This window comes from Perna viridis, chromosome 2 (genome assembly GCF_037379345.1).
Source record: "Perna viridis isolate PV_CMFRI_1.1 ecotype Kerala chromosome 2, ASM3737934v1, whole genome shotgun sequence".
In the NCBI taxonomy this organism is placed as follows: domain Eukaryota; kingdom Metazoa; phylum Mollusca; class Bivalvia; order Mytilida; family Mytilidae; genus Perna; species Perna viridis.
The window spans coordinates 12,207,963-12,224,104 of record NC_142446.1 but is presented as its reverse complement, the minus strand read 5'-3'; the positions used below and the strand labels follow the sequence as shown (position 1 = coordinate 12,224,104).

Genomic DNA, 16,142 nt, shown 5'->3' with positions numbered 1-16,142 from the left:
GTTCAGTTGTTTTTGTGTGATTTCATTGAATTTCTTAAAACGTGTGGTTATTAAAAAAGAGATTGATTTGGTAATATAAAAATATGATCTGAACATTCAAACTTAAATTGTATATATTATTTGGGATGCTATGGTTGATTTCTATCAACAGTAGTCATTTATGGTACTATATATTATTTCAGGATGTTAGGGAGGAATGAAGAAGCTGCAGTAAGTAGAATATATAGGAATTTCTACTCTGACATTATTAGTACAATATTATTTTGTTTCTGATTTATCTCTTTGTTTTTACATTAATGTTTAAATAAAACTGTACTTGAGTTGTTAAATCTAGCTGCAAAAGTGTGATGAGATTTCCTCTTAGTAAAAGTCTCAATTTGATGCATGAAATGTATTTGTAGATGTTGAAGTATCGACAAGCTGTAATGATATCTGATGCAGGAGTTAAACTCAAATCATTGAATTCCTGTCTCAAGTAAGTACTCCATTAAAACTTACTGAGTCAGTGATATTAATATTGATAACTTTCATTGTAATGTACCCAACTTTTTAAGAATTTTTTTCACCTATTTTTTTTTATTTTCCAAATAATTATATGCAGTTTTATAGCTTAGTAGTTGTTTGTTGGATGCTTTACATAAATAACTTCCTTATTTCCCTAAGGATCTTGTGAGCCTTTGCAATCACTTGGCATCAATCATCGTTTGTTAACAATTAATCAAACATCATCTCTGAACCAGTGAACATATTTTAATGAAAGTTGTCATGAAAGTTTCTTATTAAAGCAATGATAAATTATTTCTGTCTAAAGCATCATGAGGTAAGTTATGAATATGTGACTGGTGCAGTCATACACTTAAGCAAGCTTTTTACTGTTCATGTACTGGTACATTTTGTATTTCTTAAGTATCCCTCCCTGTTTACCTCAATAGTAAAACTTCAAAGTTTAGACACTATTTTTGTGCACCCATGCAATCCCTGTTGATCTGTCTATCACACTTCAATTTTCTCTGTGAGTGCAGCTACAGGATTGCTTAACTTTGTCTATAATCATGTACGTCGTGATAGGAACCTTCTGCAGTATTCATAAACCACTGATCTTAAGACAATATTTAATTTATTTTAAATCATTTTGACTACTGGTCCACTTTTGGATATGTTAGATTAAAAGGTGGCCTCCAGCAGCTATCTTAGCTTCTAACTGGTCTAATTTTTATTGATCAATTCCTTTGAACATACAGGTTCCAGTGTTTTGAAACTTCTTACTGGTGTTACCTTTGATGTTATTTACAAGCTATTAACTTTTGTGTCATTGAGGTGGTTGATTCCAGTAGTTGCTCTTAATTACCAATAAAACCTTTTAGGGCAACAATTTTTTGCCAATATCTCTTGTAAGGCTAAATCAAAGTTTACCAAACTTGGCAAGAGTTGAAGAATGATAAAAGGAAGGACCTCTATCAAATTTTTTGTTTTGGTTCCGCTTTATTGAACAATTTGGCCAGAGAAAAATCAGTACAGAAAAAGACAAATTTATTGAAATAAAAGGTTTATTGTAGAAAGTTTAAAAAGTGATAAGAAACTTTGTAAACTCTTTTCAAAGTTATTCATTTCTAAAATTACTGAAAACTTGTCCGACTTCTTCTTGTATGCTTCACTGGAATTGAAGCTATAAATTTTCATTTAGTTTTATATTGCTTTAGAACTTTCAATATAAACTAGTTCATAATATTTTTAACAAAATAAATCTCCTTTGTTGAAATGTGTACTTCTGTAATGAGTGAAAGTAATGTCCACTTATTATGAGAATATAGGGCTTAAAGCAAATATGTCAAATAAAATCGAAAGACAAACTGTTTGGGACATTGATGATTCAAATTATATTTTAGATCATACTTTTTCCTCATGTAATATTATGTATAAAAGTGCAGATGTACTGGTGATAGGCCCTGTGTAAATAGGCCTTTTGAAAATTTGAAGTATTAAATTAGAAAATATTATAAGGATTACATTTGTAAGAAAACTACTGTTATTGTAAAAAATGGTTGCCCTTGGAAAAGATAATAAAATTAACCATTCAGACACTACAGGGAGAATTTTTTTGAAACTTTATACGGTTGTTGACCTCAAAACCTACTTCTTGTGTGCCACAAATGGCCACTGCCACTTTAATTTCATTTAGGGCTTTATATCTCTGCTAATACCTATCAAGTTTAAATGAACTTGGCTGGTCCATATTGTAAGTTAGGATCTCTTCAAGTAATGCACATTTCATCAAGCAAGATGGCTAAAATATTCTGATTTTTACATTGTCACACTCCAGTAGCACCAGCACATTACATGTCCTTTTGTCAAATTTTCCTCTTGAATAATAGTAAATTTTAATTTGAACTATAATATTACTTTTTAATGTTCTAAATCTATTTCTTCAGTCTAGATAATTATTACTATAGTCAGAACAGTACTGGAATAAATATAAATGATATATTTTTTTATGACTGCAAAAAATTTGTGGTAATCATGCAACCACTGGCTAGTGTCTAGGTTCCGAATTTGTATATGTGGGTATATCAATGTATATACAAATGTATATAGGCCTATATATATATATTACATTTAGTGTTATAGTCTTCTTTGTCCATTGGTTATTATGAGCACATGATGCAAAGGATATTCCACATACTTGAAGCCTTGTTTCTATTTTTATATATATTGAAGCTATGTTTCTGTTTATATGGATATTGACGCTATACTTCTAAATTTAGATCTGGATATAAACTGTTCTGTTCCATAATTACTCTCTGTCAGTCATGATGGTAGCATCACAGAGGAAGCAGACAAAAAGAAAATACATTATATACATATGTAAGAGTAATCAAGGGAACCAAGGTTATAGCAGTAATCAAAAGAATGTAATCCAGGCACAAAGGCCAGACATGGAAAAAGACATACACAACAAAGAACATGAAGTAACTAAAATCATACTTACAAAGTAACAAAAGCAAATGAGCAACTCTGACTCCACTAAATACTGGAAGCATGGACCAGGTGTACCGGTAGGGTAAGCATCCTGCTTTTCTAGAAACACCCGCCGAGTTATTCATAAAAAGTGAAGTCCGGGGTAGACGAAAGAGGAAAGGAAAATTATGACACGTTGAACAAAGCAGTTTTCATGGCACAGATGGATACTCTCTAGCAATCCACGAGTTAGTGATGACGACCATAAAACTTCTGTAGTGATGACTTCAGTCTTGTAGCAACATAACCCTGTTCCAGAAGCCTATTTGTTAGAAGTCTACCACGATACATAAAGTCTGCATAGTTTTGGCAAGCTTTGGTATAACGTATGAGTTGTGATATGAACACTCCATACGCAGGTACTGAAGGGATGTTGCCACAGATGAAAAGAAAGTTGACAACTCTGAATGAAAAGTCATCACATTTGTCGTAAAGTTTGGTCAATAGTTTTCCTTTACCATCGATTTCTAACTGTAGGTCGAGATATGAGGTTGACCTCACAGTGTCTGTAGTATCCTTTATCTCAAGTTCTTTGGGGTAGATGTAACATATGAATTAAGGAGTTTCACTCAGTCAATACATTATATATGGACCTGTTAGATTATATAATGTATTGACTTTGTTAAAAGTCCATAATTGATAAATATACAATCCCCATGAAGGATATCCTTGTTACTGAATAAGGCTATCACAACCAAGACAACTGAAAGTTCACACCCTGTTTATTTATCATTCATAATGGAAGTAACTATCCACAATATATATGTATAACAAGTATGAATACTTAAAGTATAATTTATTTACTCTATTAATTCATGGACTATACACAGCAGTATACATTTAATGAAATGCACCAAGCTTGGTGCAACAAAGTGTGGTACCATTAACCAAGCTTGGTGCGTTGGTGCAGATATCAAGTTAAAAGTTCTAAAATTAAATTAAATAATCTATTAATTACGTAAACAATGAATAATAATTACCATTGTGACTGTGGAGGTAAGTTGAGTTTGAGACATTCTTGTAGCATGAAAGTTATCGAGACATCAGAGAAGCACAACTTGGCTATTTTTGAGCAACAGAATCACAGACTTTGTATTATGATATCATGCTGTCATAATCTGTAAACATTTCATTTCTGGACAATGACTTGAGTATAAGTGTATCTTAGTGTATACATATTAATGAGATTATTCTACAAGGTGTCATACCATGAAAGGAAGCCTGGGATTGAATTTGAGAGTTGTGGCTCAATATTTTTCGGAATTAAAGGCCAAAAACAAGCATTTTCATGATGTCTGAATAGTATTTTGATTGATTGTGTATGTATCTTTGTATCATCTGATGCTATTCCATCAAAGGAAGGCTTGAATTGATTTAGGAGTTATGAGTTGAAATTGTTATAAATTAAGGGCAAGAAACAAACATTTTCATGATGTGGGGAATATAACTTGACTGTATGTGAATGAATCTCTTTGAAATTATAGTACAAGATGCCATACCTCATAATTATTGCTTGGATGTGACTGGAACTGTAAGAAAAGAGGGGCCAAGAAGGGACAAAAACAAGCATTTTCCTGATGTAAAGATAATAATTTGAGTGAAAGTGAAGAATGGATCTGTTTGAAATTGTTCCAAAGGTACCATACCCCTAAACGATTGCTTGGATTGGTGGTAATGCCTATTGAGGGGCCATAACCATTCTGGTTACATTCTTTACCTGTGTCAAATTTTTAATCACAATCAAAATTTAGAGCTGTATCAAGCTTGAATGGTGTATCCATACTTACCCAAACTGTTCAGGGTCTGACTTCTGGGGTCTTATCCAGCTGTGCACTGTGAAACATTTTATTAACAAATGATGCATTTTGTAAGCTGTTTTGAGTCTTGAATAATTAGTGCCATGAGAATAATTGTTATAAATAATTATATATCATGTGAAACAAGCTACAGATAAATCATTATTATTTATTTTTATACTTATTGTACCTTTTCCAGAGCCCATTTTTCATTAGATCCCCAGCTTGCAGCAGATGCACAACTTTTACAAGAACATGTTTCTTTGTTAGAAAGACAAAGACCAATAGAGGTATTGATAATACATGTATTATAACATGCTCATTTTATTGTATATAATTTTTTTTACATTACAATATTGTATGTTTAGAAAATATTACCATGTTTTTATGATTGGGAAAAGTATGATTGACTTAAATTGCAATAATTAAAACTCGCATTTATAACTTAACTTATGTGGAATTTTCTCAAAATCACCAAAATAAAATCACTTGCTTATCTAAACTTGACACAATTTCAATAATAAATACATGCAACATTTTTAGATTAAACAACAGCAGATGCTAAAAATCTTTATAGGAGTTTAAGCCTTTGAAAAGTCAAGTATGACAGTGATTGTCTTCATTAGGTGTGAGTTATATCAAAGTGTCCTTGGATTATTACCTTAAAAGCCTTTAATAACAGATTTCAAGTATTTCCAGTCTCTCTGGAGTGTCTAGTTTGCCATTTGTAGGATGCTGATAAGAAAGATGAGTTGAGTGGGACAGTAATGATGTTTAAGCAGTATCCACGGAAAGCTTCAATTCTTAATATGCCTGTGATAACCACTTTGTATTATTGTTGTTTTTACCATCCAAATGTTGGTGAGGTATGTATACATTAATAATATGATCATGATGTTAGGGTGTGTTTGATAACTAAGGCAAATGGGAACATGATTATACTCTAGCAGTATCAGTGTAACAATTATAAACTTTAGTACATGTAGAGCTACTTCAGTACTCAACTAGGCACAAATCATGAAGAGTTACTATTTAAGAATAGGTCATCTTTGAATTTATCTAGAAAAAGTACTTCCTCTTTTAAAGTATATACCTGGTATTTCAATTTCTATCGCAATTATACATTTATCCATTTCTAATATAAAAACTTCATTTTTTTTGCATTTTATTTTATTTTTTGAATATATTTAATATCAATCAATATCTTTTACAGAATCATTTAGCATGTCCAGAGGCTATCAGAAAAGAGCACCAAGTATGAATTCATTTAGTCCGGCATATATTGAGAAAAAAAAACTATTACTAGTACCTATTCATCAATTTTGGTTTTTTTTCTTGAACAACAGGTATTTGGTACTTTTCTTCTGTAAAATGATTGTGATTGTGTAGCACTTTAGTACATATACTGTGTATAACCTCTAGATAATAACTTTACTTATTCAATGAACTCCAAACTTGAACTACCCAAATATTTTATATCAATGTAAAGAAGGTATGAGAAATACTAATCGGTTTGATGTTTTCAAATTATATTGGTTTTTAATATTGAAGGTAATTAACAGGGCTCATGTCAAAGCATACTGTAACTTGTATTACCGCAAACAAATCCAAACTTTCACACAAGGAATAATATAAAGCCAAAAAAAAACTGTAACAGAATTTTACATAAATATCATCACATAATAAAGTTTATTGTTAGGTTTTGATGAAGGAAAAATAACATAGCGACAGATGGATTAATAATTCTCTCCAACTGATATACTGTGGTTAAATGATGGTATTATTAGGACAAGCTTTAGTGAGTGCTTAATAAACTATCATTTAACTATTGGGATTGGAGAAATCTGATAATCCACAAATTGTAATGTAAGACACTCTTTCTCAAGTTTCTTGAAATGAAATTTACAATTGAAGTTCAAATTCTCCCAACCTTTTCATAATGTCATACAGCAATAGGCCATGTTTTGATGATGTTTCAGTGGAATATTTTTATTCTAATCAAACATCTGCCAAGAGAGAAAAACTAAAATAAGAGATAATCAATACTTACAAAATGGATGGAGGGTTAAATTAGCTGAAAATTAGAGAAACATTATTATCCTTTTATTTCCAGACCATTTTGCTGATCAACTTTCAATAAGTGTTTTTCCTGAGAATTGTACAAATATGAAAGTCCTTTGTTCTATCTACTTCAGTAAAACTTATTTGTTTTAGTTGACAGACAAACAATATGTATGGACAGCATTATCTGCAAGAGCAAGGTTGAAACAGTGGAATGGTGTTGATGGACTTCTTACTACCAAGGTATCATACTTGTCTCCATTTATAACTGTGTGGTTCAGTTTTTATGGTGACTCAGGATTCTTCCCATATACACTATAATTCACTATGGACTACATGGTATAGTTGAAGGCAGTTCAATTACAAGAATAAAAACTCACATTTTTGGTTTAGTCGCTTGCAGTCATTTTCATGGCTGTAACTTTTAAATCTGAATTAACATTTAAATCGTACAAACTTAACCACAGAGAGATCAATATTTGTACTTAAAGAACTATATTTAGTTATGGTTTACAAAGTCCTTGATAGCATTTACTACTTTGCTTCTGTTGTCATCTCTCAACCAAACCATTGAAAAAAGGTGTTCTCATCTGGTTCCATATTATATTAAAAAACAAAATTAACAAAATTCAGGTTAAGGATATTTAGATTTAATATTATTTTTGTGTTGGAGTGACTGTCATCTAAACATGATAGCAATCATCCAACCATTTGTCCTTCATAATGTCTTGCAAAATGGATTTTGCTGCATTCTATTTGATAAAAATGGTGGCAAAATTGTAGCAGATTGTTATTATGTATATAGGGTTGGTTTGGTGGTACCAAGGCTAGATCTGTGATAGGATTTGATAGAGTTTGTCAGATACTTTACCAGTGTAATGCTCCATTAGAAGTAAGTTTTTATAGTACATGTATCACACAAGTTAAGGGAACAGAGGTATTAGCTTAAATCAATGGATAAAAAATGCTTGTTTACCACAGAAATAAATACATGTAGTACATTTGTTATTGTAGTTTGTATGTGAGAAAGTTTGATACCTTCCTTAGATCAATGCTTACGGATTTGTATGTGAGAAGTTTGATACCTTCCTTAGATCAATGCTTATGGGTTTGTATGTGAGAAAGTTTGATACCTTCCTTAGATCAATGCTTATGGGTTTGTATGTGAGAAAGTTTGATACCTTCCTTAGAACAATGCTTTTGGGTTTGTATTTTAGAAAGTTTGATAGCTTCCTTAGATCAATGCTTTTGGGTTTGTATGTGAGAAAGTTTGATACCTTCTTTAGATCAATGCTTCTCTCCGGCAGTTGGGCTTGAGCATCCTTTAAACTGACCTCCTAGATAGTATTTTATGCATGGCCCTATTATGTATTTGAGAATGCTTTCACTGTATTAGAAATTCATTTTTTTTTTCAATTGGGTTTCATTGGAAATGTGTGAAAAGACTATGAAGTATTTATAAATCCAAGAGATTTAAAAGCCATTACTGATCAAATGTATTTGTTCCCAAAAACACTACAGTGTACTTAGTCCTACAAATAGTCAGCATCATTCTCCATAATAATCAATCGTGACATGAGGTTGTAAAGTATGTTTGAGGAGGTAGATACTTCTGTTAACATTGTCTATTAGATCCCTTTATCTCAATAATATTAACAGGTGAAGAAATTATATCATAACATGCACTGTAAAATGTGTTTAAATGCAGTGTAAATTAAATCTTGTACATCAACTTACATTTGGTCCTCTTCTACTCAAATCTGTCATTTTTGGAAGAGTTATTTATACCAAGGGTTAACAATAAGTGTGGATGAATAAACTTTCTACAAATGTTTTTTAACATAAAATTGATACAAGGTTATAATAATTTGATGTTTGGAAAGGTTATGATGTATTATTCTAATACCTGTGGATGGATTTTTATACTTTCCTTTTAATTGTTTTAAACATGTTGTAGTGAATGTTTCTGCAATAAATTGTGTTGTTTAATCATGGGCCATAGGCCTTCTTAAGTTTCCTCTCCTGCTAATTATCCACATCATAGCAATGTAAACAACTGAAGAGGAAACTGTAGAAGAACTATGGCTGAAATATTTTTGTGAGATTGAACAAAACAATTCACTGTCCTTTTTATAAAATCTGAATAGAGTGATGAGAGAACTTGCAGAGTGCTTTTTTTAAGTGTGGTCATTTTTTTAGTGTGTAATTCATCGCTGCAATTGATTTTACTTTGATTTATCATTTTTGACAGATTTTAACAAAGTACCTTAAGTTAATTGACAGTATAGAGAAGAAGTTGGATCTTTCAAAGAAGTTTAAATGTCATAATGTAGTCATTGAGGTAAAAACATTTTTTTTAGACTGAGGTCATTATAGAGGCCAAGGAAATACTGGTGCAGTAGTGACAACTTCATGCTTCAAACTCTTTTTTTTTTTTTTTATGCCCCTGCGACAGTCTGTCGGGGGAGCATATTCATTTACCCCTGTCCGTTTGTCCCTCTGTCGTGCCGTCCGTCCGGATTACACATGATCATGGCTTGTCCAGTTATCCCCTCACACAGTTTTTGAACTACATCTGAATTATTTTACAGGATATTTCTACACATGATGAAGGTGTGCAGGGCCAAAGGATTTTGATTTTCATGGAATGTTACTGAAATTGGTCATAGTTACACTTAGTCATTTTACTCAGAAACATATAGATCATGGCTTGTCTGGCTATTTCCTCGTACAGTTTTTGAACTACATCTAAAATATTACAGGATGTTTCTACACATTATGGTGGTGTGCAAAGTCATAGGATCCTGATTTTCGTGAAATATTATGGAAATTGGTGAAAGTTAGACTTAGTCATTTTTATCTGAAATAGGGCTATATTCCTTGTTTGGTTATCTCCTCATCTAATATATTTTTTGCAGGATGTTTGTACACACAGTGATGGTGTGCAAGGTCATAGGATCTTGATTTTCATGAAATATTACGGAACTGGGTGATATTTGGACTTTGTTATTTTTGTCAGAAATATATCCTAAGCAATGGAGTTAGGGATTTGTTATGGGGGATATTAACATTTTTTATGTGTCCATTAATACGTCCATCGGTCCTCTTTTTCTCATCGCAACTAGTCTGACACTACCAAACAGAATTTCGTGACACTATGTGGGCAGGATACATTATGTAGATATGCATATATTTAGGAATTTCTGATCCCCAATTGATCCCCAGACCATGAGTAACACAAGTCTTGGAAGGATTTCTGAATCTGCAAACCATGTCTTCATACATAAATAAACATGTTCCTACTTTGGCAAATCTAGCGAGCGAGGGCATCATTAGTGTCTTACAGACACATTTGATTTACTATAAAAAAAATGTTACTAACAAATGACACGGGGCTCCTGTGATGAAAAGGGCTTCTAGTTTGTGAAAACATTTACATGTACATTTGTATGTTATACCCTTGAAATGAATATTATCCATAATTCCAGATCCACCATTGCATGAAATTGTATGAAATTTTTAATACAATCTTTGTTACATATTCCCATTGTAAATACTTTTTAGATTGCGATCCAAATTAATTTGAAAGTCTAAAGGTGCATGTTATCAAATGGGGGATGGGGGTATCAATTCAGTGAGCATTGCTTACAGTTTTTATAGTTTCCATTTAGTGGTAGTAACAAAATGTCTGGTTCTGCTGTTTCCTTCTCTTCACTTATATGATAATCCAGAGCTTGCTTGATACGGAAATATGTGACAGGAATATCTGTCCTTACATGCATATCCATACATTTTTATGTTACACAGAGGGGTACTTAGAATATTTCCTAAGTTCATTTCCAATTTATGACAACTCAGCTGAAATTTTGTTGAAATTCCAGACCCGTTTGTTGCACTGTCTAATGTACCATAAATTAGTACAGTCATTATACTATTTTGTAGGAATTTGACACTAACTTATATTATTTGATTATATTTTTAATGTAGACATTGTTATCCATGAAAGACCGTCTTCAATTAGAAGCTTATGTTAGAAAACTTCAGCCTGGGACAATTGAATCAAGGAGTGCAATAGCAGCCTTAAGTAATACGGTAATATCTTTTAGAGAGAGAAGTGAACATAGAATATTATAAACATTTCAAAGAATACCATTATATTACAGAAGGTTGTTCTGTTCTAGACATAGTTATTTAATTTCAGCTTCTAAATTGAAAACCTAAACAAAAGGAAGAAACTTTCAGTTAATTGAAATGATTTATATTATACTTAATGTGTCTGTTAATCAAAGTTTTATGACATTTTTTGTGCATTTTGCATGCATTTGAAAAGCTTATTAAAAAAACTTTGAATTGATGAAATGATTTTAAAGACTTACAGATGCCTTTTGGCTTGAATATTTAACTTACTGTTTTCTATCAAAGTCAGATTTACATTTTCTTATAAATCTCCACAATACATAACTTTCATAAAATTATCCCCATGTCCAGCGTAGCAGATTGGGTTAGTGTTGTTGAATAACATTCAGTTGCTATTGGTGATCTTGTAAACACATGTTATAGTAGAAAAAAAACAACACATGACATTTAAGGTAAACAATTACTATATGTTTAACTTCATCAAATTTCCCATGTTTGATCAAGTGTTGTAGGCAGTTACTATTTTTTTTTCTATTTTCAGTCTGTGAAATGGAAGAACTGACCTTGTAAATGGCTGTGTGACTAAGTGCAATATACTGCTGAACATTCCAAATAATTTACAGTGATTTTTATACAACCACAAAATATTTAGGGTGGTTTAATGGTATGGCATTGTCATTGTTATTCAGTGTCCTCAGACAACTTCAGGACAATAACTGGAGTATCAATGTATGGATCTCTTTAAAATTGTATCACATGGGGCCATACCACTAAGCTAGAAAGAAGGTGAGGATCAATTTTTGGGCTTTTGATCCTTCAGTAATATTGTTTTATTTCTGCAAAATAAAATTAAGATCTAGTCTTTAAATCTACTGAAGATTGAGGGACTCCTTTTTGGCCTTGAAAGATGTTTAGTAATAAAATTGCATTTAAGGAATTTAATTCATGCAGTAATGTGTTAAGAAACAATGAATGTGTTAAGCATGTTCCATTTAACACACTTATCAGTCAAAATCTTCATCCTATTATTAATATTTTATAAATGATAAACTGGAAGTGCAGAGGAGTGGTTTTAACCAAGTAAAATTGGCAGAAAAATTCCAATTGATAAAAAGTGTCCAGTTTTTGGAAAATCTTCGTTCAACAAGGAAATTATTCACTTAAACTGAAATTGGTTTTATTTTAGTATAACTACTGTGTAGGATAAATGCAGTTAAAATAGTTTTTTGAAATTTAATGCAAACAAACTGTTGGACAGGTTAAAAATTTGAGGAAACGGTGAAGTGGAACAAAATTTGTAAATATGTGTGAAGTTGGATACAGTTTTACTATTGATTACAGTTAGTAATTCAGAAATCAGTAGTCAAGACTGACATTTAGTTTTTACATTTCAAGAAAAAAAAAACAATTCCAAATAATATGGGAAGCACAAATGTATCATTACAGTTTTATTTTACATCATGTAATCTTTGAAAGTTTGACCATGCTTCAATTTTCACTAGAATCAAATACCTCCAGTGCTAACAGCACTTTGATTTGGGATGTGACATTAAGAATTAAGGATCTAAAATGGGCCAGAAACAAGAATACTCCTATTTTCCTTACAATAATTGAGAGTGTTTGGATCTTTTTAAAATTGTACTACAATGTGCAATGTTACAAAAGAAAGGCAGAAATTGATTTTTGGGATTGAGACCTTTCAGGAAATAGGAGCCAATAAGAGACCCAAAACAAGCATTTTCCTGAAGTACAGACCATAACTTGTGTATAAGTGTAGGGATAATTTTTGAATTGAACTACTGCACTACAAGAACAAAAAGGACATTTAGAATTAGGGGTTAGAAGTAACATTCTGCTCAACTTTGTATAAAGCAATTTGATTTTCATTCTCATCAGAATCTTTTACTGTGTCAAACATTCAATCACAATCCAGTTTCACAGCTGTATGAAGTTTGAATGTTGTGTCCACATGATTGTTCAGGGTTTAACCTTTACTGTTTTATCAAGCTGTGCTCTGTGAAGCACTTCATTAGTTAATGGATAGCTTCTGGTAATTCCCTACTGAGCTGAATTATTTAAAATTATGATAATTGATTATCATTGTAACAATATGCATTCTGGAGTAGTCTTATAGTTCTGTGACCTTTGGTTGAATAAAATATGTAAATGCACTGTCAACAGAGAACAGATCTATCCACTCCTAAACATTACATGAACAGCAGAAGTTTGGAAGCTCCGAGATCCGTTCATACATGCATGAATGACCGAAAAAAAAATGTAAATGCACTGTCAACAGACAGGAATTTGTAAAAAGAAGCAGGGTTATTTTGTATAAGTGAGGACTTATTGTTGATTTGTAGTTGCAGTACCAACTTTGAAAACATATATAGTAGCTGCTCTACTGTCCGTCTTATTTGGGGGTATCCACTTTGTGTAATCTATATCTTAAAATATATTGATCCAATGTTATTCAAACTTAGCTCAGTGTTAAGTTGCATACTTCAACTTTTATAATTGAGAATTTTTTTTTTAATTTTCCCTAGTTTTAGCATGTACAACAATATGGATGGTGCTTGCTTTGAGTAACGTATAATTCTATAAGTATTTGATGCAATATTATTGAAAATTTGCACAGTTTTTAAATCCATATTAAAGATGTGATCCCCTATTACAGAAAAAAATTATAAGTACCATTTTTATAATTTTTAAACAGTATATACTATCATAAGTCCACACTTTCTGTAATTTGTAACAACCACTGTAGCTTTTTAACATTGTTCAGTATTAATGCATATATTGAATAAATGTGCTGGCATTTATGATGGTGGTGCAGACCCAAACATCTTTTCAGTCTTATTTTATTCTTGTTTTCACCATTTTAAAGTTTTTGTTGTACATTTTTCCTTTGCAAACAAATGCTTATGTGGAATCCATTGATACAGCAATGTACGTTGTTGGCCTATCTCCTATTAAACTTTTCAATTAATTTTGATGAAGCAATGTTATAATGTTAAATATCACATGTAGATATCTTTTGCTGGATGTTTGCAAAAATGGATAGTTCACCATATGAGTTTGCATATTCAGACTCCAAGTGGATGGGATAAGAAAATTATTAGTAGTACTTGCAAATTTGGCATGGTCAATTCATGTTTTTGATCCATTAAAATGGCCGTGAAAACTAATCTGTGATGTTTTTTTAACTAAGAAATTTAGCATTTTATACTAAATATGCAACTTGTATTGTTGATCAGGTATATGTAGTCTCTCATAGTTGTCATTGAAAATGCAAGGATAAATAAGTCATGATGAACCATAATTCCATATGTAGTAGGTAAGCCATGCAGACTCTATGAATTAAGTTATTAGTCTACATTAGTCTACATTTATATCACTTGTAAAAACTTGTGGTTGTATAATTGTATCATGCTGTTGTTGTCCCTAGACGTTTCATGTCCTGACAATAACTTGAGTAGAAGTGTATACATATTTATGAAATTATACCACAAAGTGAAGTCTAAGAAAGATTTTTGGGGTTGTGAATTGAACTTTAGGAATTAGGGCCCCAAAAAAATGGCCAGAAACAAGCATTTTTTTTTTATTTCTGGACAATAACGAGTAAATATGAATGGATCTCTCTCATACCCTCAAAGGAAGCCTTGGATTGATTTTTGGGATTGTGACTGAAATAATTCTAAATACAAAATAGCAAATACTTTCAGAAATCACCAAAAGGTTTTCAACAAGTGCAAACACATCATTAAGTAATCTCTGAAAGACCCCAGCAACAAAATAATAATGTCCATGGTTACAGAATGATGAAACTTTTTCAAAATAACAAAATAAAACTAACAAATATTAACGACACAAAGACACATGAATAACAAACATCTCCTGACTGGAGTTAAACTAGTTTTATAGGGCCTTAACTACCCCCTTTATTAATGCAGTCAATAATGACCACCCTACCCCCCCCCACCCCCCCCATCAAAAAAAAAAACAAATAAAAAAAAACATAAAATTTACTTATTAATAAGTACATCAAATAGCAATCTAAGTTCAAAAAGTGTGTCAAGCTTGAACTTGCTTCAACTTTTCAGTGTTTGACTTCTGTGGGTGTATCAAGCTGTACCCTGCTGAGCATTTTATTTGCAAATGAAATTAATTCCATGAAATATTCTTATACTAGTATTTAAGCATAATTCCGGGAGTAAACAATGTGTAATGTGTTGGGGTTTTTTTTATTCCTGAATTCACGAATATATTCTTTTAATACACAAATAGAATTTACCATTTCGGTGATGTATTACTCTTTTTTTTCTTTTGTCAAAAACCGTATTGTTATTGAATCATATATGTTTGTATTGTTATTGTGTCCTTAGCGGGCCATTGATTTGAACCTAATAAACCTTGAACTTTATATGTTTGCCCTTGAATCTGCTTGTTTTGTCTTCTATACTTAAAATATGGCATCTAATGGGGCATTAAATGATACCCCATCACGTTGTGTTGCATTTAATATCCATGTACACATGCGGAACATAGCAAAAAATTAAACGTCTAGATATGTTCAACATCACCAAATGATGGTAAAATTTACATTGAATATTTTGGATAATCGATATCCTTCTTCAGCATATAACTAACAAAATTCAGGATTAAAACATTGATTCTGAAGCTGAATCACGCTCTGGGTGATTTTACCTTTATCAAAAGCACACATAAGCTAATGGTAAGGAAACTGAGAAAGAGAAATGAATTTAATCTGGAAAACAATTAAGAAAAGTCAAATTATAGTAGTACGGCGTGTTGATGTATAGCATATAGTGCTGTACCAACTTTAGACCAGGACCTAACAATGAATTATTTTTCTCGTTAATTCCATCGGGATAAATTGTAATTTTTTCGTCCAAAACCTTTCCCGAGACACTCTTTTACATTTTGATTAGTTTGCACTGAGCCCAACGCTCTAGACCACTCGGCCAACTAGGCTACATAAAAATGTAGCTTTCATTAACCGAGTGATATTTCCTCGTAAGTAAATCTAAAGCCTGAACATAAGCACATGATGTATAACTAGATCGCGTTTACAATAGGACCTCTGATACATCGGTAAAGACAGTAAAGAATTTG

The 16,142-nt window shown here is 31.7% G+C and overlaps 1 protein-coding gene across 3 annotated transcripts in view; it reads left to right on the top strand.

Moving 5' to 3' along the window:
• Positions 1-15,429, top strand: part of LOC148623657 (spermatogenesis-defective protein 39 homolog) — a 33,290-nt gene extending 17,861 nt beyond the window's left edge. Inside the window, exons 10-19 of one of the 3 annotated variants that reach the window (XM_088565641.1) lie at positions 183-210; positions 402-475; positions 5,011-5,101; positions 5,543-5,677; positions 6,025-6,066; positions 7,026-7,115; positions 7,678-7,764; positions 9,124-9,213; positions 10,860-10,964; positions 11,551-15,429. In XM_088565641.1, the coding sequence (XP_088421767.1) occupies positions 183-210; positions 402-475; positions 5,011-5,101; positions 5,543-5,677; positions 6,025-6,066; positions 7,026-7,115; positions 7,678-7,764; positions 9,124-9,213; positions 10,860-10,964; positions 11,551-11,571 (763 nt within the window). In that variant the 3' untranslated portion in view covers positions 11,572-15,429. The remainder of the gene's footprint in view (positions 1-182; positions 211-401; positions 476-5,010; positions 5,102-5,542; positions 5,678-6,024; positions 6,067-7,025; positions 7,116-7,677; positions 7,765-9,123; positions 9,214-10,859; positions 10,965-11,550) is intronic. The other 2 variants (XM_088565642.1, XM_088565640.1) reach the window with 2 other exon arrangements.
• Positions 15,430-16,142: the final 713 nt, after the last annotated feature.